This window comes from Quercus lobata, chromosome 5, assembly GCF_001633185.2.
Source record: "Quercus lobata isolate SW786 chromosome 5, ValleyOak3.0 Primary Assembly, whole genome shotgun sequence".
Taxonomy (NCBI): domain Eukaryota; kingdom Viridiplantae; phylum Streptophyta; class Magnoliopsida; order Fagales; family Fagaceae; genus Quercus; species Quercus lobata.
In genome coordinates this window covers 14,227,992-14,254,680 of record NC_044908.1, presented here as the reverse complement: position 1 = coordinate 14,254,680, position 26,689 = coordinate 14,227,992, and the positions used below count along the sequence as shown (strand labels likewise).

The following is a 26,689-nucleotide window of genomic DNA, read 5'->3' as shown; positions in this document are numbered from 1 at the left end:
TTACGAATTCAAAACTTGGGGATGCATATTTCTGCTGTCCGAAAAGCCATGAACTCACAGACTACCATTTTAAAGAGACCTGCAGATGCTACTTCTATTTCTCAGCGTATCGAATCAATCTCCTCTGCACAGAAGGATTTTCGTGGCAAGCGCATCAGATTTGTTTCGTCAAGCTCCAGTGACGATGAAATTGATGATAATCCCAACAATGCTAACTTGCCATCACAAAATGTTGCAAGTTCTGACCAAATGACTAGTTGTCCTCACCCAGCTGAAATTGAAAAGATGACAAGGATTGGGCGGGATGATGACATGTGGGAGTACCCTGCTCCTGCTAGTGGCAGCCCAAGACAAAATGAGAGTTGTTATCAACATTCATGTTCCACCATGCCTGGACCCTCTGGATCATCTCAAAATATAAAAAAGAAAGATAAAATGGAAAAGAAAAATAAAAAAGAAAAGAAAAGAAATTTTAATGAAGCTGATCTTGCAGTTGATAATCAATCTATAAAGAAATTCATTACGAACTGGAAGAAGGCATGTCAGGACCATACTGAGCCTGATAAGGTATGTTAATTCTTGTTATAAATTATGCTTCATGCCTATTCGCTGCTTTATATTGTTTATCTGATGTTGAAATATAATTTTGCTTTGTATGGTTTATATAAAGAATATGTGTGTAAATTTAATTCTTTAAAATGATTTCACAATAGTTCTCAAGGTTTATAAATTTTTCCTTATCTGGATGTTTTGGAAATAGAAGAATAACAACACCTTCGATTCAGTTGAGTATAATTTGAAGTGGGTTAAGCATTTGGGATTGTATGATTGGATGAGGACCTTTGGCAGCCTCCATTGTTTTTTTATTTTTTATTGGTAAGTTATAGATGCACCACCTCACCCTCCATCCCATTATTTTAGGAAAGGAATTGCCAATTTTGCTTATTGTCACAGCATCCTCCATTTTCATTTATTTTAAGATTTTGTTGCTCTTTTATATTTTGGATTGTAATTTTTTTGAAGGAGAATGTGTACTTCTCCTTTATACTTTTTCAAGGTCCTGTTATTATTATTTCTATTACTTAAAAAAAAAAAAAAAAGAATTATGAGAAAAAGCAAGCACTTGCCATGAAAACTTATATCTTACATTACATGCCTTGAGACTTGTATTGTGAAATTGAACAGATTTTTTTTTTTCTTCAACCTTGGTCTATCTTTTGTGATTATTGCAGGTCTCTATTAAATGTTTGGATCGTTGTGATCACTTGATGTTGCAGAAGTTTAGGAGCATATATGAAATTTAGGGACTGTTAAGTGAAATGCATAGTCTTCTATGTTCTGCAGTACTGACTTGCTCAAAGTAACCAATTTATTTATGGATTTCAAAATATCTATTGATGTCCAGAATTTTTCTTATGAAACCGTTGCCTACAAACTCCAACAATAGGGGTTGGTTGTTAAAAGAAAATAATGGAAACAGTGAGGAAAGAAAAAGATATTTTTTAAGGCTACTCTTTTAGTGTTCTGTTCTCTTCTTGATGATTTGCATAACATTATATTTGATTCACTGCAAGAGAAAAGAAAAGGAGTTTTTTATTTTATTTTATTTTTTTAAATCCATTTTCAAAAATTTGGTTTATTGATGGGGAGAGAAAAGAAATGAAATTGCAAGGAACACCGGTCATCATTTTTTTCTAGGGTCTACCCAAAAAATATGCAAGATATGGAGAGACAATTATAGTTTGATGTAGTGTTTTGATTTTGATTGGGGTTTGGACTCAAGATTTTAGATTTTTAGATCTGAGATTTATGGAAGTTTTGGAGTTGAAATTTGACAAGAAAACAAACAAACAGAGGTCCAGGGGCTGTAAACATACTAGAATGGTAAATTTGAATTTTTGGTGTTGTCGATGCTCATTGATGATAAGTTGTGCTGATGGTTTTGGCTTGAAAGAGGTCTGGTTTTGGTTCAGAAAATTAATGAAAAAAATTCAAGAAGAATGAGATAATTAGGCAGAGTCTTACTAGTTCTTCTAGAGTCACCTAGAAGAATATTTTTTTTTGGATAAATCATTAGTTGGTGGATGGGGAATTTGAACATTGGACATCTCCGTTGAAACACCAAGAAGCACCAATTGAGCTCAAAGAAACTCACTGAGAAGAAATTTAGTGGAGTTTCATGATTAAAGGGAAGCATAATATGCTGAATTTTGTTAATATAAGGTCTCTCTCTAATTGTTTATAGGACCACAAAGTTTGCTTATTCAGTAATAAATTCTTGGGAAAAGTTAACGAATTTTGGGTTAGGATTAGAAAATTTTTATAGGAAAAGAAAAAAGTAACTTATTTTTTTGATAGTTTTTTATATTTCCTATAAAAGTTGTATTAAAACCTTTTTAAAATGGTCCATTAACAAATGCCCTAAGGGCACCCATTAACCGGAGCCTGAATTCTTAACATAACATAAAAAACATTAAAACTTCTACTAAGAAAAGGAAATGACTAAACAAGACTCAAAATCCAACTAGCAAAAGTCAATCTAGCAACAATAAAATGAAACTAGACTCATTACTATGTAAGTAACTACTGATAGAATTGCAAAATCACTAAATTACCTTATAATTAGAATTTTCTAAAGTGTAGGATCTGTTAGTGTCTATCATGTTGGCTTTATAAATATTCAAGATTGCCTTCTGCATCATAGTTGTAAAGAAGAAATATACCAAACTTCTCTCTCTCTTTTCTGTTTGAAAAACTTGCACTTTGATTTTGAATTATGCCTTCAGTTCTATTTCTTGTTGTAATGCTATGTTTCTAATCAGGGGCTGGTCTATTTGGTTTGTTTATTGTGCTTACAAAAATGGGATATGATTCTCAGCTGACATCTCCTAATACTTGTAGGTTTTCGGGAGGATGCTTCAATTTTATAACATAAAAGATCGACGAATAAAGAAAATCAAATCGATGTTCTCAAATTTTCGATTTGATGGATTAATAAATACTGCTGTAAGTTGATTGTGTTGAATTTTAGTGTTAGCCTTTATTACATGTAATAACTGAATAATATAATCATATCATGAAGAATTTTAGCTAACTCCTATTTTCTGCATTGTGTTTGGGAATCTGGTTTCTTGTTAGACCAATTTAATCTAAGTCCAATATTATATTCCCATGTAAGGTTTTTTCTTTAAATAAAAATTAGAACTATGCCTATATAATTGAAATTGAACAATGAAACAGATAGTAAAAAAAAACTTTTAGTAAAGTGGCAGAAGCAGATCATGTACAGCTGAGTGTTGTTAAAAGCAAACTTAAGGTGCGCTTAAAGCTCAAAGCTTGAAGCCCCAAGGTCTGAGTGCTTCGCTTGGCAAAAGAAACGCTCATTTAATGAAGTGCACTTTTTGAAGAGAGCACACCTTGGTGTGCTTTTTTATATTTTATGCTAAAAAAGATATGAATCATCAAAATTAATTGCTTGATGTTAAAAGATATAACTTGGATGAATGATTTACTATACAACCACTATCCTTAAGGTGTATAGTATGACTCTTCTATCTTATAACTATTCTTTTGAAAAAGGGTCTTACAATCTGATAATCACTACCTCCTCAGTATTCAGTTCTTTTAAAGATCCTGGTTCTGACAGCCATAATAATAATATGATTATAGACATTTCTTATCTCTGTGCTCATTGGGCAGGATTTTGAACTTAGTAAGAGTTATCTCTCACCAGTTGTGCTGACCTGTTTCAAATGTATTGGTTAAAACTCATTAACTTAGGTTTTGGCATGTTGTTTTGTAAGTCATTATTAATTTCTTGCCTTTATTGATAAAAATTTCTCTTAATTACTACAGATAAGGTTTTCCTGAGTTTCATAATAAAAGAATTCTTGTTTAACGACTTGTCTTGGGCTGAATGGAGTTATTGTACCTTTGTGTTCATTTTATATTCTTCTTTGTAACATATTTTCTTTGGATTGCTGTTTCTTCTGCTTCTACGTTCCCTATTGATGTAGAACACAAATAGGAAATAAGAAATAAAAGAGGAATAAAAGGAAAAACATAATAAATCCTAAGCTTCACCACCTAGAATTTGCCTCCAAACCCTAGGCTTCACCTCCTAAGGGTGTCTGATATCACCACCAAACAAAGGAGGAGACATATTCTCAACTCATTATAATTAATTCTTATTCAAATGCAACTGTCCTTCCTCATTACAGCAGTATCAATTAAATAGATTTTAGAGATTATATTAATATGGGAAATGCCTAATCAAATTCCCTAAAACCCTCAACATTAAAAACTAATTTCAAAATTCAAATTCAAAAACAATTTCAAATTTAGGGTGTGTTTGGATACCGTTTATTTTGCTGAAACTGAAAAATTATTGTTAAATGTACTGTAGATAATAGTAAAAGTTAGTTGAAATAGTACAGTGGAGTCCATGAATAGTGCTAAAAAGTGCAGTGAGACCTATGAATAGTAGCAAAAATAAGCTGAATAGTAAAATAATTTTAATTTTTCATTTCAATCGAAACGCACACTTAGAGACAAAATCTTAAATGAATTTTGTGCTCCTTGCATCACCTATTCCACTCTTTTCTTTTTCCACCTAATTTTTACAGTTTTGATGTTGAATTCTACCAGTTTTTCTTGATACGTAAGTTTATAATTGCTGAGGCCAAAGGTCTGTGGACCAACTAGTATCTCCTTTGCCCATGAATAAGGGGGGAGGGGTGGGATCATGGGTTCAATCCTGAGTCACTCATTTCAAAATCATTAGAATATGGTTAAGCCAAATTGTAACAACATTGATGATTTGAAATGAGATCAACCTCAAAAATTTGGGAGCAAGTACTAACACTCAGTGGTGATTGGATCTTATTTCACTGCAGTGGTAAGTGGTAACTAATCATTATCTACTGTAATGTCCTTAATTCATCCCATATCCTTTGGACTTCTAAAGCATTAACCTCTACAGTTTCTATCAACTTTGAAGAATCCCATTCAATCTCATCTATTTGCACCCAATTCTGATATGGAGAAGGAGCTCAGTGATGATCAGGCAAGGGGTTCTTCCTCATGTTAGGCTTGGTAATGATGTTGGGATTTGGGAGAGTTCCATTGTCTATGAGGTCTTGTATTTCACATTTGAGGTGGAAACAATTGTCGGTTTTATGGCCGGATTTTTTATTGAAGTGGCAATACTCATTGAGTTTCGAAGTAGGAGGTACAAAATTGGGCATAGATGTGGGATGTAGAGGTTTGATGAATATTCGCATGCAGTAAGTGTATAATTACCATTAGTGACTCTAGTTGCATGGTGTTGTAAAAATATGGAGTGCTCCTTCCAGAGACCTGCTTGTAAAGGACAATGCTGTATTGTCTATGACTCATGTCTAGTTATCCAGGCCATCTAAATATTAACACTTCTATCTAAATGAAGGTTATTGTTTGACTAGGACTTTACCTTTCTTTTTTTGTTATTTAAAATAATCTTATAAGTTACTTCAGATGGTATAGGTGCTACTTCTTGTATCTTATATTTGTTCGAGTGTCCTCATTTTTTAATTGTTGTTTATGTTTTATATTTGCATATGCATGGTAACTCACCTCTGCAATCCTTGTTGTGATGCTTCTATATTAGATCACACATTATGATATAAGTTGCTTTTTATATATTGCAGGTATTATCTACCAAATCTGGAATGTGGGACAGCATATTTGATACCATCCTAGCCATTGATCAACAGGAATTAATCAGCTCACATATGCAAAACCAATCTGAATATGAGATCATAGATGTTGAACCAAGTGTTAAAGAGGCACCCGAGCATAGTGTTGAGCTTACACACAGTAAGTAGTGTTTGCTTCTTAAATTAGGCTTTGCTGATAATAATTCAGTTATGGTTGGCAAATAGGCTTTTCTTCTTAAAAGAGGATGCACCAATAGACTTGTGTTATCTGTCTGTTTTTTTTTTTTTTTTTTTTTTTGGTGTGGGGGGGGGGGGAGAGAGAGGATTTCATAATTTTTTTAATTGTCAACCTAAATTGGTTGAAAGTTAAAATCCCTTCCCCCCCCCCCCCCCCCTCCTCTCAACCTAAAGAAAAAAGAAGAGAACCACCAAGAGTTAAATGTTATGGGCTCTATGACATGGCTAAGCATTTTGACATTATCTTGGTTTCTAAATCTTGCTGAAATTTGTAAAATTTGACTCACTAGACTCTTGTCATAATGCCACAACTTTAATATACAAAGCCTTGGAATTCTAGGGCGATTATGTGAGACTTTGATATTTGTTTTTTGTTTTTGGACAAGTGGGCTTTGATATTTGTTAATGGAAAAGGTGTATTTTCATTTGGCTGGCTGGGCATAATTTGGTGTGATTTACTTGATAAGTGAATTGGGGAACCCAAAGTGATAGCACAATCATTTGGGGACCTCACCTTATGAAGTGGTGATCACTAGTTTGAATCTACCTTTCCTCCCCATTGGAGTCAAAAATTATATAAGAAAAAAGTGAATTGGGGAAGGTGTCAATATGTTGTGACACTTTTTTAAGTTTCCCTCCTTATTATCCCATCATTCCTAATATTATTTCCCTATAACTTTGTTCACTTTAATTGTGATGTGTAACTACCAATCTGATCTCACAGGTGTTTCTGTTGAGGACATTATTAGGAAAGTTGCAATGTATTTCCATGGAATCCATAGTTATGGTCAATCAGTTCTAGAAAAGAGAATTAACATCTTACGGAAGCTCTGTGATTGTGAGTTTTGGCTAGCGGAGCAATTTTGTGTCAATACATTTAAATCGCTTGGTTTTGGGGAGTTTTTAATGTTTCTAGAAAAACATGCCTCCCTGCTACCTGAAGAAATACACGAGTTCTTAACAGGTGACATATGTGAAAAATCCCCTTTCAAGGTTTGCATGCTTCAGCATCAGCTGGTTGTTTTAGTATCACAAGCTCTGAATGGCTGCATAGGGGAGAAAGAAATAGTGAGCAAGCAGATGATTTCTTCACTGCTTATGAGGCAATTCCCATTGATCAGTTTCAAAATTTCGGAAGATGGTTGTGTGTCAGACTTCCTAGATATTTTGGGGAAGCATAAGACCAATGTAATTTCTAAAGGAGTCCTATTTTCTGTAACATTATTTGAAATGTGTTATGTTGGAGACTCAACAGCCCATAATGGAAGTGAACTATTAGAAACCACCAAGGTGAGAATTGACGTCAGCCAGAAAGTAGGAGCCTTGGAATCTCTTACATCCAAGGATGCAATTAAGGCCTTACTTAGGGCACCGCTGATGTCAGATCTAAACACATGGGCACATTGGGACCTGATCTTTGCTCCCTCACTTGGTCCTCTTGTACCATGGTTGTTGAATGAAGTCAACACGAAAGAATTATTGTGTTTAGTGACTAAGGATGGCAAAGTCATGCGCATTGATCATTCGGCTACTGTGGACTCATTCTTGGAAGCTGCACTTCAAGGATCTCCTTTTCAAACAGCTGTGCAGCTGTTATCTTTGTTCTCATTAGTTGGAGGAGAAAAATATGTTCCCTTGTCCCTTTTAAAATGTCATGCACGTCATGCATTTGAAGTTATTTTGAAGAATTCTCTTGAGAGTAGAGAAGTAAATGACACTCAGAGCTCTCTCATGCAAGGAAACACCTTATATAGGCAGAAAATTGTTGATAAGGCTGCTACTAGTAGTTTTAGTAGCGAGTTACACAAAAGTTTATGCAAAATGAATAAAGCAGTGCCTGTTGTATCAAGATTTTTCCTTGATTGTCTTGGCTATTTACCCACAGAGTTTTGTGGTTTTGCTGCTGATGTTTTGCTTTCTGGAATGCGATCTGTCATCAAAGATGCTAATTCAGCCATTTTGTGTGAATGCAACAAAAGGGAAGAGCGTGTCATGCTTCATGAAGTTGGATTGTCTCTTGGTATAGTGGAGTGGATCAATGATTACCACGCATTTTGTTCCGCTGATATTACTGATTTTTTCCCATCTGGAACTTCATGCTTGGAATCCGCTGGGCCTGAGAAAAGCAATGGCTCCAAGAATATTGAAGATTTGCCAGGTAAGTCTTCCACTTCCAAAGTAAAATTGAATGTACCTTGCGTGACAGATGGGCAGAATGAAGAACTTACTGGAGTTTGTCAATCAATCAATGGGGTAGAAGTTTTTGATGATAGAATTAGCAGTGGTCACTTGCAACGTTTATCTGAACTTAATGAAGATAAGAATGCAGCCCTGGTCATTGAATCTATTAGGCGGGATGAATTTGGCCTTGATCCAAGTCTTTCAAACACTGAAATTAGCATGTTAAAGAAACAGCATGCTCGCCTAGGGAGAGCACTTCATTGTCTTTCACAAGAATTATATTCTCAGGATTCACATTTTCTTCTTGAGCTGGTAAGATCATCTTCTTTGTCTCTTTCATTGCGAGTAGTAGTGTAGTGCAACTTCACATGTGAATAACATCATGAACCAATATAGTTTTGTGAAGTAGATTTTTCAATGCATCTTATGTTCCGTAAGGACTTTACTTTCACATTTTTAAATATTAGTTGTATTATCATGTAGTTTAAATATCGGCTGTATTATCATGCTGGTTGAAAGAACTTTGTTTACTGTTGTCATACTTTTTATATATATATTTTGATATTCTTACTCTTCTACCACTGGTGTTTTCTTTCCTACCATCTATAACAACTAAGATGTCAACAAATATAGGAACACAGTTATGTTAAGACTATTTCATCAATATCTCCTTCATCAACATTCAAGCAACTAAATCACATTCCTTTACATTTTCTATAAGACACCAATAATAAGAACACAAACGGACAATCTTTTTACCATCAAATAAGGAGTTAAAAGATGATCCACTGCTTATTTACTTTTATTGTGTATACAACACCAAACAACAATTAATAGGTTTCTATTGTGAAGATTTGTCTTAAAATCTTCCTTTTGAGGCACCTTGGTACATCAAATACTATTCCAAGGAAATTTCACAACAATCAACCCTTGAAATGCCACATAAGATGGACCACTAATTTTTCTAGCCTAGCTAAACTTCAATATATTCTATCCTCAACTCTTCTAGAAGGGAAGTTAGAATACAATAAATGTTTATGCATCTATGATTGGTACTAACTCACATTTGCTCAAATTGACCTATGTAAGACAAATTGGGGGAATTTGTCTACGTGCAGTTGTGGTGGGTTAAGGTTTATGAGGATTTGTGGAAATAGGATCTAGAGTTTTTGGAGAATGGTTTATGGGGTTGTGTTAGGATTTAGAAGTGGTTTGATGAGTTGTTTGGTGGCTATTTGGTAGAAGAAAGTATCTATGAAGCATGGGTGCGTTTCCAGATTGGGTTCGGGTGCGGGTGCGGGTGCGGGACTCGGTAATTTTTGAAAAAGTAAGAGTGCGGATGCGGTGGGGTGCGGCAATTAAAAAATTATTAAAAATATTTTTATTTATATTTTTAATATATTGCTAAGCATACTTTTTCACATTATATAAATATATACCAAATTTAAGAGCAATAGTAGATGATAACTAAAACATGATGTTCATAAATTAAATACAACCCACAAATTTGAGTTGAGAACTTGAGATTGAGAGTGGGTCGGTGAGGTTGTGAGTGAGTTGAGAGTGAGATTGTGTGAGTGTGAGAGTGAGTTGAGGGTGAGATTGAGTGTGTGACTGAGTGGTTAAGTGTCTCACAGGGGAGATGAGAGCAGAGACAGAGAGGCAGAGAGCACAAAGAGCACAAAGCGACTAGTGAGAGAGAGCTAAAGTTTGAAGTGAAGAATGCATGAGAGAATTTTGGGTTTGCTATTAAGTTCAAACAGTGCGTTTTGCACCATTTTTTTTTTTTTTGAATTTCGGCCTAAATCGGCGGTTTTGCTTGATACGGTCCGAGTCGGCGCGAATCAGCCTGAGTCTGCGCCGTGTCAGCACAATTCGTGAAAAAAAAAAAAAAAAAAAAGCTGGATGTGGCACCAACGTGCAAGCAGCAGCGTCCCTCGTGCATCGCTGCGTCGAGCCGCGACAAATGTGGGTATGGCGGGTGTTTTGCCTCATCTGTGCCTCCCAGGAAAGTATGTGGACTCCTAGTTTGACTAGAAAACTAAAACCTAAAAAAATACTGACTTGGACCTAAAGAAAACAAAACCTAATTGGATATCATAGAAGATTCTAGACCTAACTAAATTACAAAAATACCCTTAAATTGTATGATTGTAGAAATTGTAGATTGCTCATGACCATATATTGGACAAGGTTTTCCTCCAAACCAATTTGGAGAAATCTCCTCCAACCCATTAAGTCGCTATTTATAAACTTTCTATGTGTAGAATTTAAATAAGTTACATGACTCATTTAAAAAGTCCTGTGACTAAAAGTACACGTGAGTGGTTTCTTTAATTTCCACATAGTGAGTTGGAGGAAGTTTCCTCCAAATTGGTTTCGAGGTAAATTTTTTCCATATAAAATTTCCTATTACTAATAAAATATAAAATACTCTTTTTGCCTGAAAAGACTCATATTCACATGTGGACCTAATAAAATTATTCTTGAATAGGGGAGAAATTTTATTGGGATTGCACTCTTATTTTAAAGAAATTTTTATTTACATATCAAAAAAAAAAAAAAAAAAAATTGAATAGGGGGATTTCCAAAATAAAAGCAATTCCATCTTCCATGGATGCATCACCTTTTAACCTAATACCACCTTGAAACAAAGGAGTAAATATTGAACAAAGCCAAGTTCATTCAGATTTTGGAAGGATTGAATCATCAGCAGATTCCAAATGGTAGATCACCTTTACCTCTCCTCCCTCAACCTAAAAGCTGGTTAAATAGCCAACACCAATATTTTATTGTAGCATTATGCTAAAAAGCTCCATAACCAATATGAAGAGGAGAGAAGATAAAGTATTCCGTTGTCTCAATGTTCTTTGAACCTCCAAAGAATCTGGCCTGCCATTATAAAAAAAGAAAAGAACAAAAAAATGAATTGTGAAACACAAAACCAAACCCATTTCCTCCACTTTTCACCAAAACCAAACCTGGCCATTAAGTGCATTAGAAAAAAAAAAAATCCTAGTTAACCTGGGCTTATGCCTTTTTTTTTTTTTTTTTTTTTTTTTTTTTTTTTTTTTTTTTTTTTTTTTTTTAAATTGGTTACACACACGCACCTATTGAGTTTTGAACCCTACCAAAACTTCACCTTTTACTTGTTTTTGTGGGAGGACTTGGTGCCATTTGAGTTAGTGCTCAATGTGTAAATTACATCTTCTAGGGACACCACTTTGAGCCTGCTATCAAGTCATTGGTTCACAGCATACTGAATTATGACTTGGAAAACATTTTGAAGTACTTTAGCAAGAACATTAGTGATTAATTGATCTATTAAAATAATGCCTCTATTTATACTTTTTTGTACCATCAACTTCTTTTAAGAAAATTGATCTCCCTTCCGAAGCAGTCATAAAATTTGTAAGAGGCTTTCTTTGCACATCTGTCCTCCCATGAAATACAATGCCCGTTCCTTTTTCACTTCAAGACCCCTTGGTAGCAACAAATCTTAATGTGTGCTTTCTCATTTTGGAAGAGCAATTTTTAAAACATTGTAACCTAGAGGAGCAAAACCCACAATCATATTATTAGCTGATTTGGTGTAAGAGCTAATATGATATGAGTTTCTAGCAAAGTGGAACGGAAAGTCACCAGAATAGAACTTACATCCTAGCAATTTGACTTTTTAGATGCTCTCAGGAACCAACATTGTGAAGCTTGTACTTGCCCCCGAGCTGAATTGGCTCCCAAGGAGATGATGTGACTTGTTTAGGCTTCTTTCTCTGTTCTGCCTCTTCTTCCATCCTTTGTATCTTTCAAAGATGCTTTGGTGACACTTTATGACATGGTTTTATTCCTACGTTACTAATTTTTTAGCAAATAAGCCTTCATGCGACAATAGAATCCCTTAAAAATACATTGACAATAACTGCAACTAAAGTTTGTGTTTCCACCCCCTTAAATCAAATTTTCCAATTTAGCGATGTACTTCCAAAGAAGAGTACAATGATCTACTGCATAAGATGAACTCACTCTCCAAAGACATTAACCAATAACAGTATTATACTAAATAATTCAGCTAAAATCAACAATAAAAAATGGGGGAAATCACACCAACCACTTCCCTTGAGTACAAGGAAATGACAATTTCCCTACTTCACATTGTATTGTGTCTTCTGGTTTTATGGTTTTTAATCCTCAGTTGCTATTCTTTTTACTGTTATATGATTTTGTGAAAAGCTAGTAGTAACCCAGATGGTTGGGCATGGGAATTGTGATCTAGTTTATCATTTGATATTATGTCATCTGTACCATTTTGTAGTTTATTGTACATCCTGATACAGACTGCAACCCCAATTGTATGGAATCTTTTTTGGGTTGATTATGAAGATGAATTTGATTATAGGTATTAAATACAGAATAGGTTGCTTAGAAGCCCTTTTTTTAATAATAAATGAATCTATTTATTGTTCATTTTGCTTCAGGTTCAGAATGCTGATGATAATATTTATCTGGAAAATGTGGAACCAACTCTGACATTCATTCTTCGAGACTCAGGCATTGTTGTCCTAAATAACGAGCAAGGATTTTCTGCTCAAAACATCAGAGCACTTTGTGACGTTGGAAATTCAACAAAGAAAGGATCTAATGCTGGGTATATAGGGAAGAAGGGCATCGGTTTCAAATCAGTCTTCCGGGTATGTTTGAAGAAAACTATAATCATACTTTTGTTTGTTTGTTATTTATTGGGACAAGTACTAAGAAATTTATTGGAAAAAATGAAAGTGGGCATTGGCCAAGTACACAGGTTGTTAGATGGGATCATTCTTTGTTTTTTTTTATTTATTATTATAAAATTTTCTATTATTCTCTTTTCTTTTCTTTTTTTAAATTTTTTTTTTTTTGATAGATAATCAAAGATTTATTGCATAAAAAAGGACATCATGTTTACGATGGTGAACACTCTGAACTTAAAACAAATACAAGTAATTCAAGAAGAGTTATGAACAGAAAAGAGAAAATCATAAATGGAAATACATTGTGTAAAAACCCAAATTCTTCCCCACTGAAATAAAGTCCAACCTAGTATAGGTTTCAAAAGATCTGCAAATCTCACAATATCTTCAAAAGTACGATTATTACGTTCCCACCAAATTAACCACATAAGACAAGCTCAAACCATATTCCAAATATTAGAAAATTTATTTTGTGTTTACTTGGGAATATTTGTTTTAAAGAAAGTCATAGAATCGAGTAGCTCAACTTAACTGTACCTAAGGCTTAATCCTGAAAGTATCATGATATCATATGTTTTAAAATTATAGAAGCTCTGATTTCTCGGCTATTTGTTGCTAAGTGAACCGTCTGTATATCATAGTATTTTACAGTTTTACTTATAAGTTTTATTTAAAGATTTTCGTGCTTTTGAAGGAGTCTTTTGACTCTTTTCTGGTCAAGCTCGGTCAATTCACTGGATTATTACGTAGCTCTGGTTTTGTTTTGTTTTTATTTTTTATTTTTTGGGGTAGAGTGTGGGTTGGGGTGGGGTTTCCTCTTGGATTAGGATCCTCTAGAATGCCCTGTTTATTCTTACTGATTATCTTATTAAGTTATTGTGCATCTTTTCCCTTCTTTTTTCCCTGTTTATTTTGTGCATCTTCTTACTGTTTGTCTTATTAAGTTATTGTGGGATATAAAGGTTATGCTTCTCAAACTCCAGGATTGAATACTAACAATTGCAAGAAGTTCAGAAGCTGATTATTTAATCTAGTATTTGACGCTTTAGAAGCAGATGATATAATCTAATGTTGACACTCATCTCCAATATAATCAATGTTTTCGTTGACTCTTTTCATCTGTCACATGCATTCATAAGCTTTATCGTGGTTATTGGTTGTTTTAAGTTGGTTAAAATGTGACTGACAAAGAATGTAATCTTTTTATTTAGAATTAATTTTTTGCTTAGGGTTTATGACTCAATATTCCAGGAGTGGACATGAAACATTGAGTGAAGTTTAGAAGAAGATGATTAAAATAGGTGTTTAAAGGCTATCTCCCACAAAGATTATAAAAATGATTGGAATAGTGTGCAGATGTTTTTCATTTTTAGTAAGTGTGTCAAAGTCTATGTTTCACGAACTCTACATTTTTAAGAAAATTGTAATTGTGGTGAAAAGTGTTATGGTGTGAAAGCAGGCATAGAGTTTGAATGTGGTATCCTCACATAGAAACCTGAGTTACTTTTTGACTGAATGTTTTATCAAACTAATGGTTGTACACTATAAATAATCAACTTTCATCAATTTGGGTGTTCTTTCTACAGATCACAGATGCTCCAGAGATTCATTCTAATGGGTTTCATGTCAAATTTGATATAAGTGAGGGTCAGATTGGTTTTGTTTTGCCAACAATAGTACTTCCTTGTGATATTGACTTGTTCAGTAGGCTGGCATCTAGTGACACTGATCATTTGGATGATCAATGCTGGAACACTTGCATTGTACTTCCTTTCAGATCAAGATTTTCGGACAGTACTGTCATGAGCAGCATTATCACTATGTTTTCAGAACTTCACCCGTCTTTATTGCTTTTTCTTCACCGGCTTAAGTGCATTAAGTTTAGAAACTTGCTCAATGATTCACTCATTGTGATGAAAAAAGAAATTGTGGGAAATGGCATCATAAGGATTTCACATGGAAATGAGAAAATGACATGGTTTGTAGCATCGAAGAAGTTGTGGACGGAGGTCATTCGTCGTGATGTGCAAACAACAGAGATCTCTATAGCATTTACATTGCAGGAATCAATTGACGGGGATTACATTCCACTTCTAGACCAGTGGCCTGTTTTTGCATTTCTTCCTTTAAGGACTTATGGTCTGAAATTTATTCTTCAAGGTGATTTTGTTCTTCCGTCATCTAGAGAGGAAGTGGATGGAGATAGTCCCTGGAATCAGTGGTTATTGTCTGAGTTTCCTGGTTTGTTTGTTGATGCTCAGAGATCCTTCTGCACTCTTTCATGTTTTAGAGAGAATCCAGGAAAGGCTGTGTCTGCTTTTATGAGCTTTGTTCCGCTTGTTGGGGAAGTTCATGGTTTCTTTTCAAGTCTTCCCCGGTTGATTATTTCTAAATTACGTATGACAAACTGCTTACTTCTGGAAGGAGGAAATGACAGATGGGCTCCTCCTTGCAAGGTTCTAAGAGGTTGGAATGAACAGGCTTGCATTCTTCTTCCTGATAGTATGCTCAGTGAGCACCTTGGCCTTGGATTCTTGGATAGAAATATACAAATTTCTGATTCATTAGCAAGGTCACTGGGTATTGAGGATTACGGACCTAAAATTCTACTACAATTTATGTGCTCTCTGAGTCATGTGGAGAATGGCATCAAATCCATGGGCCTGCATTGGTTGTCTTCTTGGCTAAATGCACTTTATACAATGTCATTCCATTCATCTAGAAAAACTTTGTTAAACTCTGATACAGAAGGTGATCTCACAGAGAACCTTCAAAAAATATCATTTATTCCTCTTTCAGATGGTACATACAGTTCAGTGAATGAAGGTACAATCTGGTTACAATCTGATACGGTAAGCACTGGGTTTGATGGCAAGCATGGACTTGAAGCTTTCCCAAATTTATTTGCTAAACTTCGAACTGTGAATCCTGCCCTCCTTTCTGCATCAACCGTTGATACCTCATGCATGGATGTGAGTTTAGTGGGCAACCTTACCAACATGCTTCATAGAATTGGTGTCCAGTGGTTGTCTGCTCATGAAATTGTGAAGGTGCACATCTTGCCAGCTGTATCTGATGACAGAATTACAAATAGGGACAAGAATTTGATGACAGAGTATGTTTGCTTTGTAATGATCCACCTACAGTCTAGCTGCCCTGATTGTTTTGTTGAAAGGGAGAACATAATCTCCCAATTTCGAAATAAAGCTTTCATTTTAACAAATCAGGGCTTTAAACGGCTTGTTGAGGTGCCAATTCATTTTAGTAAAGAATATGGGAATCCAGTCAATGTGAATAAGTTGATTAATGTTGTAGATATGGAATGGCATGAAGTTGACACCACTTATTTGAGGTATCCAGTTACTGAATCACTCTCATGTGGACTGGTGAAATGGAGGGAATTTTTCCAGGAAATAGGTGTTGTGGATTTTGTGCAAATTAATCAAGTTGATAAGACTGTTTCTGATCTATCTCATTTCAATTTTAAGAATCTAATGTGGGAAAGAGACCTGATTTCCCCTGAATCAATTGCCAAAGACTGGGAATCCCGTGAATTGGTCCATTTAATCTCTGTATTGTCCAAAAATGGCATGCAGCAAAGTTGTATATATCTGTTAGAGATTTTTGATACACTATGGGATAGTTGTTTTAGTGACAAAGTGATGGGTTACTGCAATCCTAACTCTGGCGGAGATAGCAAACCCTTCAAGTCTTCTTTTATGAGCAGCATCTGTGATGTCCAGTGGGTAGTATCTAGCATGGATGATGAGCTTCACTATCCCAAAGATTTATTTTACGATTGTGAAGCTGTACATTCAATTCTGGGTGCTTCTGCTCCATATGCTGTTCCAAAGGTTAGTATGATATACACCGAATTTGCCTTTTGAACTTCTCATCTTGTTTTAACTTTGATGTAATCTTTCTTCAATTCTGTTTCCTTTTAAATGGGCTGTATATCTAATTATCATGTATACTCTTTACAAAGTTATTTTCTTTTTATGCATGAAATATTGTGAAAGGTGCAATATATTTAGAAGCTTTTTGGTTTAATTTTCTTGACTGCTTCCATTGTGATTTTAAGAACTAGAATGTGGTACAAAACATACTAAAGGTTGCTACAATTATCAGAAAGGGTGTTCCGCACAATGAGATTGGGAGCCATATTGAGCAAACAGCTCTTGCTTCAGGAGCATCTCTCTCTCTCATTTGTTTCTCTTCCCTTGCCTTGCCAAAGCATTGCACATCAACTGAGAAAGGGCGTGAGCCTGAATTTGCTACATCAATCAATATGAATTCTTTTTTTTCTTGGGTTAATTATTAGTTTTATGAAAAATGCAGAACAGATTAGACCTTTAATTAAAGAAAAGATGAAAAAAATATGAAATATTGATGCAGATAAAGTTTTTGTTAGAACATAACGTTATATGAAATAAACTTTCATCACAAAGTTCACGTTTGTATGGAAGAAGTAAGTGAGTTCATAAGGGTTGCTCCTGGTCTTTTGTGTATTTGATATTACGTTGCAATATATGCATGCTCTGTGTTAAATACTGTAACATGAAACAAAATATATATGCTTCTCCATATAATTCTTTGAATGGGTGGCAAGCCAAATCCAAATTAAATGATTATCTATTTATAAATAATGTTCGTTAGCACTCCTACAAGAAACAACCTAGCTAAGGTGTGCCCTACATTTTCTTCACTTGCTCTGCAGTTGAGCCTCATACAGTGTTCCGCGCCTTTAATATGATGAGAAGAAGAGGGGCCACCCTCTTTTCTTTTCTGCACCAATCCTTGTTTACTAATATATCTTCTTTTGGGTATATAGCTCAGTTGGTAGAGGGGATAACCAGCACCAGTTCCTCCTTTCTTTTTTGGGGGTAGGGGTGGGGGTACTTGCTTTAAGAACCTGCTATATCTATTCATAAACCTGCTATATCTCCCTGTATGATGGGAGGATTTAGCTGACATGGGTTTATACAAGTTCTTTATTGAGCTTTTTTTTCTTCTTCTTGGAACAGGTACAAAATGGAAAGCTAGTAAGTGATATTGGGTTTAAGATTAAAGTTACTATTGATGACATTTTGGAAATTCTAAAAGTGTGGAGAATTTCTCAGAGACCTTTTAATGCCAGGTATTGCTGCATCTTATTTTCCATTTTAGATTTTTGATATTTGTCATCTGAAAGAGATAATTTATTTAGTAAATGTTCTTTCCTGCTGGCTATAGGAACTAATTAGTATTCTTTTTTTGTTTTGTTTTATGACATAGGATTTTAATGCTTTACTTCTTTCTGCTGTTTAATTGATTTGTTCATACATATTTGGTAGTTTTCTCTTTCCACATAAAAAATCCATACAATTCTGTGGCTTTACTATTGCTTTTTCATGTGAAGTATTTGTCAATAGCTTGTGTTTTTACAAATAATGCCTTCTTTTTTTTCGTTTGAGCATGTTAGTGGTATAATGTTTTCTATGCAGGGTAATAGTGCAATAATGCCAATGTTCATAAAAATAAAATAAATAAAAGAAAAAGCAAATGGTAGTGTGTTTCTCAGTGCGACCAATTAAAACTGATATCAGTGCTTAGATTATGTTCCTATAGTATCAACTACGAGCTTTTTATACTTGAGATTGCTCTTTTAGTCATACTCTGCATTCATCTGCATTTGTTTTGGGGGCTCATGAACTGACTGGTTTTTTTTTCCCTAGCGATGCTTCTGAAATATATATATATATATATATAGTGTTATTTTGTAATTCTCAATATTTCATGTGTTCTACATGCTGTGGCAACGCATGTGTAAGTAGTCAATGTTGGATGGAAATTCCTTGCATGGCTATTTTGGTGATTTAGATAATTCAGATGATTCTTGGACATTTGTTTGTTTATAATTTGACAGACGAGTTGATTCAATTCGAGAAAAGGAAAGAAAGGTAGAAAAAGACCTAAAATAATATTAATAGAAGTATTAAAAAAGGACATGTCAATTAAGTAGGTGATAGACAATAATATTTTGGTTAGGATTGAATAACATAAAAAAAATACATGTAACCAACCCTGATTAGTATGCTGAAACCAACCCTGATTAGCATGCTGAGCATTGATATCCTCAAACCCAATATTTTGGGACTAAGACTTGGATCAAGGGCAGAACTAGTAAGAAGAGAGGGGCCATGCCCCCCCCCCCCCCCCAAAAATTATCAATAGTCCTTTTATATTATGTGTTTTTATTGAATATTTCAAAGATTTACCTTGTCGAAATTGGAGTTGGCCCTCACAAATATTTGAGTCCAATGGTGTTCTTAAAAGAAACAAAACTATATTTTATCTTGTAATTAAGAGGTGTAACAAATTAAACATTCTAGTTTCAAAGTAATAAATTAGTGAAATTACCCTATAATTTCAAAAGTGACAAAATATACCTCTATTTCTAAAAATAACAAACTAGACTTTAACCCATTGTGTTTGAGGTATAATGTAGGTTGGGGTTTAATTTTTACTTTTTAAAACATCACATTTTAATTTCTTACTCTCAAAACTATATATTTTAATTTGTCACATGCTTAAAATAAAATTTCTCAAAAAAGAATTAGTCAGTTGGTATAATATTCATAGAGACAAATGTAATTTTTTTTTCCTTCTCAATTTCATTTTTTATTGTAAAACATGCTCTTCTACTTCCATTAAAGTTTTACATCATTCATGCTTTGGTACTTCATTGGTTTCATTAAAATTTTGTTAATCCCTTTGGTATACAATTAGTATTTTAAATTTTTTTTGAGGATAAACGGCAGAATTAGTATTTTAAATTGAAAATGAATAATTTCATAATTTTGCTATGGAGATGATAAAAAATGAATTTTATTCTATGAAAATCTTCATGGGGCATAATTTTGATAGGAGATATTAAGTATTTTTGTATTAAATATTTGTGTACAGGTCTAAGATCAAACTTTACAACTTTTGTATACTCATTGGAATTTAAAAGATAACAAACTCTCCTAAAAAAAAATTAGTTAGCAAACATATACATAAAATTTGATAATTTTATGTACAATATATTTCTAAATTATAACTTACTCTAAATTTAAAACATTAAGGTTTTTATATGGATGTATGTGTTTGCGAATGCGTGTGGGGTTTGTCTTCACTAATATTAGTATCACAACTCAGTCCCCCACAAACAGAAATTTCTGGTTCCACCCCTGACTTGGATGTTGTTATTGTTGTATAATTTAATAGACTTGTATCATGGATCTATATCTGCATCGAGATGCTTTTCATCTATATTTTCTTTCCAGAACCAGAAATTTTTACATGCTTTTGCTCATACCTTCATCTGCTCCTCTTCTTATTCCTTTTTAAACAACTTTCCTTTTTCCTCTTCCTGTGACAGTGATATGTTATCTACTTATGGAACACTTGCTTTTAATATATGCTGTATACGTGCACTTTCCTGACATCTTAGCATTATTATATCTATTTTCCATTTATTATTTGTTTAGTATATATGTCTGAGTCTTTCATTTATAAAAAATACTTCAGTCTTTCAACCAACTAAATGGGACCAACTTTCTTTGCATGCCAGCATATCACAAATGTCAAACTTGTACACATTCATTTGGAAAAAAATGGCTACTTCAAGGCACAAAATCACAGAGGCATTACATTCTGGATCTTGCATATTTGTTCCCTATGCATCTGGCTCTAGTCATGAGGATGTGGTTCCTGGTATGTTTTTGTCTCCAGAAGAAATATGTTGGCATGATCCAACTGGTTGTCTAGACCAAATTAAGGAGATGAGTCCTCAGTGCAGTTTGACAGAAGTGATTCATTGCCCCTTAAACAAGACACTGAGCAATATATATCCAGGCCTTCGTGACTTTTTCGTTTACAGTTGCAGAGTACATGAGACCCCTCCTCTCCGTAGCTACCTACGGATTTTGCTCCAGCTATCTACTGTTGCTTTGCCTTCACAAACAGCTAATGCAGTAAGTAACCAAATCTGAAACAAAATCACAGTTGCAATTATAATTTGTTGTGGTGCAACTAAAGTGTTCTTTAATGTCCCAGGTTTTCCATGCATTTCTCAAGTGGAGCGATGGGTTGAAATCTGGACTCTTGAGTCCTGAAGATATCATTTACTTGAAAGAGCGTCTTATGAAATTGGACTATGCGGTACTTCCAACTGAACAAGACAAGTGGGTTTCCCTACACCCTCTCTTTGGCCTTGTGTGCTGGTGTGATAGTCTGAAGTTACAAAAGCAATTTAAGCATTTGGATAAGATTTATTTTTTGTACTTCGGCAAACTTAGTGAGGATGAAAAAAAGATACTTCAAACGAAAGTGTCTGTGCTCATGCAAACCATAGGGATTCCTGCTCTGTCAGAGGTAAGATCTCTCTCTCTGTTTAGGCTTTGGTCTGGGGATGTTGCTCTTGAGTTAGCAATGTTTTTAACTCCATATGAATTCATCCAGTAGGTAAGGCAGTATAGCTAATTATCAATGTGTTGACCTGAAAGGAATGGACTGCTAAACATTCCTGCTACAAATGACTGGAATTTCAACTTGAGCTGATCCTAAATAAGCCTTGAAAAAAAATTTTAATAACCATTTTTGCACTCAAAAGAATATAGTACTCTGCCTACTTCTATATTTGCACATCATAAGGAAGCTTGTATACAAAAAGTATAAGGAACTTTATCTTATGTGGTGCTCCATGAGATACATGGGTAATCTTTGAACTGTTTCATTATTGTCCGTTTAACTGTGTAGAGCTTTTACTGATCATTTATTGATTGCCTTTAAGGTACTGGATCTTTTATGTGATGTTATTTGGTCCTAGAAGTTCTATGATTTCAATCTATTTTAGTACGTGTTGCTTTGCAAAGTTCATGGTTTGTGTGGACTGGAATCGTTCCTTTCTCCATTGCATACTCTCAACTTGCTTCAGAATACGTTTTTAGAAAGTTGGAGTTTGCTGATTGTATGTTCCTGTAACACCACTTTCACTTGAGATGTAGCTACTTGCAAAGCATAACTTAGCAAAGAATGAACAGGTGTGGGAAAGGGAGAACGATATATGCTTTCCTTTACTTGGATTCGGACATCTCTCTCTCCCCATAAGAAAAAACGGATTGCTATTGCATGTGGATATAGTATGTGTTTGCATAACAGTTCTTTTGAATTATTGATTTGTATCAGACAATGGAATTTCTTTGAAATGCTAGAATTTCTTTTTTCGCTTGAAATAAGCATGACAATTTGTACAGTTGTCTATGAGTTGTTGAGTAGACATCAATCGCTGTGAGATTCTGTTGATTGAAGCAAAGTAGAGCACCATTTTTGTCACCCTTAAGAGAAAAAATAATAATAAAACAATAAATGAGATATATAATGCGATCTTCACCTTCCTTTCCTCATTGTTGCATTAATGTGCAGGTTGTTACTCGTGAAGCAATATATGATGGTCTGGCAGACTCTAGCTTCAAAGCTTCATTAGTGGGCTGGAGTCTTCCTTATGCTCAACGCTACTTCTGTAGTTTACACTCTGAAAAATATTTTCAACTCAAGCAGTCTGGATTTGATATTCTGAACCGTTTACAAGTAGTTGTTGTTGAAAAGCTTTACTACAGGAATGTCATAAAAAGTTGTGGTGGTGCATCTAAGAAGCAAATTGAATGTAGTTGCCTACTTCAGGTATGTAATGAAATCCTTTGTTCCTTGTCCTTTCCCTCACCACCACCCCCCGCCACGTTTTTCTCTCCTAACACACACATGAATATAGCAAATTACATAGTGTTCAAAGGCGGTAATCTAGTGGTTCCAGCCTATGTTGCACGGACACCAACACTGGTATGGGTAAGGGGATACGCCATTTCTTGAAAAACTAGAGTACGATATGTTGGGGGTACGGCAATAAATTGATATTTATTTTTAGGTATATTTTATATATTCTTACACATAATTTGTGTTCATTTTAGGTTTTAAAAAAAAAAACAATCATTAAAATGAAAATAAATGATGTCTAACTACACACTCTCACAATCCCTTACAAATACCAACCAAGCCCATCACCAGAATAAACCAACCCAAATTTCATTGCACCTAATGGTTCTGTAACATTTGAACAATAAATCAAGGTTTTTCAACAAAACTTTCTCTGAAGTTTTATTGTCTTTTAGCTTCCAAACAAAACCACACTTTACTTATGTTGAACCATAGACATCTTTTACATTGAAGCCTTTTTTGGGCTGATGCCTCCAAATCCCTAAAATTTGTCAGCCTCCAACACTAACTCAGTACTCTCTTTTTAGTTGATGGTTACTAAACTTACATAAGTACTATTAAACCTCCTATACTTTGCAATGTATGCTTTGTTAGAATTTGAGGGTACTTCCAACATTTATTGTACGCCTTTTACAGGACAACGTTTTGTACACAACCCAAGAATCCGATTCTCATGCCCTATTTATGGAGCTGTCTCGTTTGTTATTTGATGGAACTCCTGATTTACACTTGGCAAATTTCCTTCACATGATCACAACCATGGCTGAATCAGGTTCAACTGAGGAGCAAACAGAATTTTTCATCTTGAATAGCCAAAAGTTACCTAAGCTTCCTAATGAAGAACCCGTTTGGTCCCTCCCGTCCATACCTTCACAGACAAAGAATGATGACTCACTCCAAACAACTTTTGATTCGACAACACTGGATGAGCGAAGTCATTTAAAGTCCAAAAAGAAGGCTGGAAATAACTCAAACTGGCCACCAGCGGACTGGAAAACTGCACCTGGTTTTAGTCATGCTCGTTTAAGTGGTTTTAAGACTCAGGCAACAACTGCACAGCCTAGCAGCAGCCCACGAAAGGACAATTCTGAAGGTATAGTCATGCAAACTGATAATGTTGTTCCTATCTCAATTGTTGATGATTGGACCATTGAAGATGATTCAGCTGCAGCTTCAAAAGCTTTAGTTTTGTCAGACTGCAACAATTTGGAAAATCAGTCTGGCCATGCTCCCAGTCATGCTGATTTTACTATGGATGTTGACTTCGATCCTGTTGATTTAGATCCCACATCTGATGGCCCTGAGTTGGATGCATCTAATTTTAGCAAGAGAGATCATCTTAGATTAGGTACCCCCGATGGAGCACAAGCCATGCAAACGGGGAGGCTTGGTGAGAGTATTGCTTTCAAATACATTATTAGGAAATTTGGTGGGACAGTAGTGAAGTGGGTTAATGAAGATAGTGAAACTGGGCTACCTTATGACATTATAGTAGGGGAGGAGAATAGCAGAGAGTACATTGAAGTTAAAGCAACTAAATCTCCAACAAAAGACTGGTTCGATATATCAATGAGAGAGTGGCAATTTGCAGTGGAAAAGGGAGAATCATTCAGCATTGCACATGTTGTTTTGTTAGGTAATAATGTTGCTAAGGTCTCAGTATTTAAGAATCCAGTAAAGTTATGTCAACTAGGCAATTTGCAGTTGGTTGTTATGATGCCCAGGAAGCAGCAGGAATTTTCCGTTGTCTCCTAACGGTAACAGACTCTCATTTTTTATCTGTGCTTATGGGTTATATTGACTCTCTGAAGTCTTTAGCCTAACCATAACTGCCTTTATGGAAATACACTGAAATGACAGAGGATTGTGTACAGTGACTCTTTACCTCGACTTGACGCATGAAAAACTTTATTGCCTTACCACGGTTGGTGGGTGAGTCCAGTTTGTTTTAGGCAGAATGTCTATGTTGCTACCATATTGTATATAAAACTTGATTGAAGGCCCCTCGTATGTAAATCATAGATAAAAATTTTCTTGTAGGCAGAATGTCTATTTTGCTACCATGTTGTGATTTTCTTTATTTTTTATCTTTTACTAGCTTGTAATCCCGTGCATATGTATGAATACATTTAAAGATATACAATAAGATGCATAATATAATTCATATATATATAATTTAAATACTATTGATAGTCATTTTTATATTTTATTAACTCCTTAAAAAATTTTGTAAGGATATTATTAGGTATAAAATGTAAATTGTCCAAGTTTTTTTTTTTTTTTTAAATTATCGTGATGTACTTTTTTTTTTATAATTCATTTATTCTAGACTGTTTGGTTTTTGTACTTTTTTTTTTTTTTTTTTGAGAAAGAACTTATGAATTTCATTAACGTAAATGAGTTACATCCAACTGTAAAAACTGAACAATATGGGATGGAACATCCTCCATCCAAACTTGAAAATCTGGTATGCGTAAAGCATATTTGGCCAGATTATGAGCTACACTATTGCCATTTCTCTTAACATAAGAATACAATACTCTTCTAAATTTTTTTCCATACTCTTTCACATCTTCAACCAGCAGACCCCACGGCAGTAAGTTTTGTTCTTGTACCTTCAACGCTTGAATTAAGTTCAACGCATCACCTTCAAGGATAATATTCTGGAAGCCCAGCTCATGTGCAAAGGATAGAGCCTTCAAAGCAGCCAAAGCTTCCATGTCCTCTGCCTTGAACTGTTGGCTTAGTTTCTCTGCACAGGACGCCAAAACAGCACCCTCCGAGTCTCGAATCACCACTCCCACCCCAGACATCCTTGAGGATTCAGCAGTTGCTCCATCAAAGTTTATCTTCACAAAACCATTTGGCGGTGCCGTCCATCTGTTTCCTCCCCTGCCGCTGCACTCCACTTGAACCTCTGAAACTTGCAGGTTAGTTCGGTATTGCACTAAACTGGTCCGTGCATTTGCAGCAACCTGATGGAGCGGGCTGGACTGTAGCATTAACCGTGCCTTGTTCCTCTGATTCCATACTCCCCATGTCGTAAATGCTAGAAGTTCCAGTGCTTTCCCTTCATCAATCATCCATAGCAGCAGCTCCTTGACAGTGACAAAGCCAACCTCATACCTGAATCCCCACATACTTTGATCTGACCACACTACATCCAGCTCCGGACATAACCATAGTGCATGAAGCGGGTCCTCCACTGCATTTTTACACCTCTCACACGTTGGGTCTTCAAGGATTTTTCTTCTCATCAAAGATTGTTTGGTTGGCAAAGCAAAGCGGCAAGCTCTCCACAGAAAATTCTTCACCTTTGGAGGGGCTCGCATCTCCCAAATTTTTTTCCACAACCGCTTCTCATTAACTGGTGGTGTTTGCAGATTTGATTCCGTCTCCTCCTCCTGTTTTAGAAATATATACCCCGACTTACAAGTATAATTACCCGTTGGAGAATACGGCCAATAAAGAGTATCCTCTGCTGCATTACGGCTGAGTGGGATTTTCTTAATCAATTCTGCATCTTCAGTCACAAACAGCCCATCTACCAACTCTTCATTCCACCTTCTTGTGATTGGATCAAAGAGAGTAGCTACGGTATGATCCTCAAAGCTCTCCAAGGGACAGATTGGCAACTGCGTTGGGTGTTTTCTTGGCAGCCAACGTTGCTGCCAAATGTTTATTTTTTCACCATTACCTATTCTCCATAAAACCCCTCTTTGAATGATGTCTCTACCTCTAAGGATACATTTCCAAGCATATGACCCCATCCTAGAGTCGGTAGCCTCCATAATTGTTGAATTTGGGAAGAAACGAGCCTTAAATACTTTGTAAAAAAGTGATGATGTATCATGCAATAGCCTCCAAGCTTGCTTTGCCAAGAGTGAGTCGTTGAACATAGCAAGGTCTTGGAAGCCCATACCTCCAATAGTTTTCGATTTTGTCATTTCCTCCCATGTAATCCATTGGATTTTTCTTCGATCACCTCTTTGGCCCCACCAAAATTTCTTGATTAAAGACTCAATCTCATTGCACAAACCCACTGGCAATTTG

The 26,689-nt window shown here is 35.2% G+C and overlaps 1 protein-coding gene across 1 annotated transcript; it reads left to right on the top strand.

The window, feature by feature from the left end:
- Positions 1 to 240: 240 nt before the first annotated feature.
- Positions 241 to 24,667, top strand: LOC115992533 (protein NO VEIN-like). The gene is made up of 10 exons (XM_031116736.1): positions 241 to 567; positions 5,688 to 5,856; positions 6,658 to 8,426; positions 12,590 to 12,802; positions 14,428 to 16,695; positions 17,866 to 17,978; positions 20,436 to 20,838; positions 20,921 to 21,238; positions 22,289 to 22,546; positions 23,273 to 24,667. Exons 1-10 carry the CDS (start codon positions 250 to 252, stop codon positions 24,389 to 24,391), a joined length of 6,948 nt encoding a protein of 2,315 aa, XP_030972596.1. The 5' UTR covers positions 241 to 249; the 3' UTR covers positions 24,392 to 24,667.
- The last annotated feature ends 2,022 nt before the right edge of the window (positions 24,668 to 26,689 follow it).

What these genes read in the sequence shown, in the direction of transcription:
- LOC115992533 (XM_031116736.1), top strand. Translation starts at nt 250, where the DNA reads ATGACTAGTTGTCCTCACCCAGCTGAAATTGAAAAGATGACAAGGATT. An exon ending in TAGTGTTGAGCTTACACACA is followed by an intron (nt 5,857 to 6,657) that starts GTAAGTAGTGTT and finishes CTGATCTCACAG; the next exon opens with GTGTTTCTGTTGAGGACATT. An exon ending in CAGAGACCTTTTAATGCCAG is followed by an intron (nt 17,979 to 20,435) that starts GTATTGCTGCAT and finishes TTTGCATGCCAG; the next exon opens with CATATCACAAATGTCAAACT.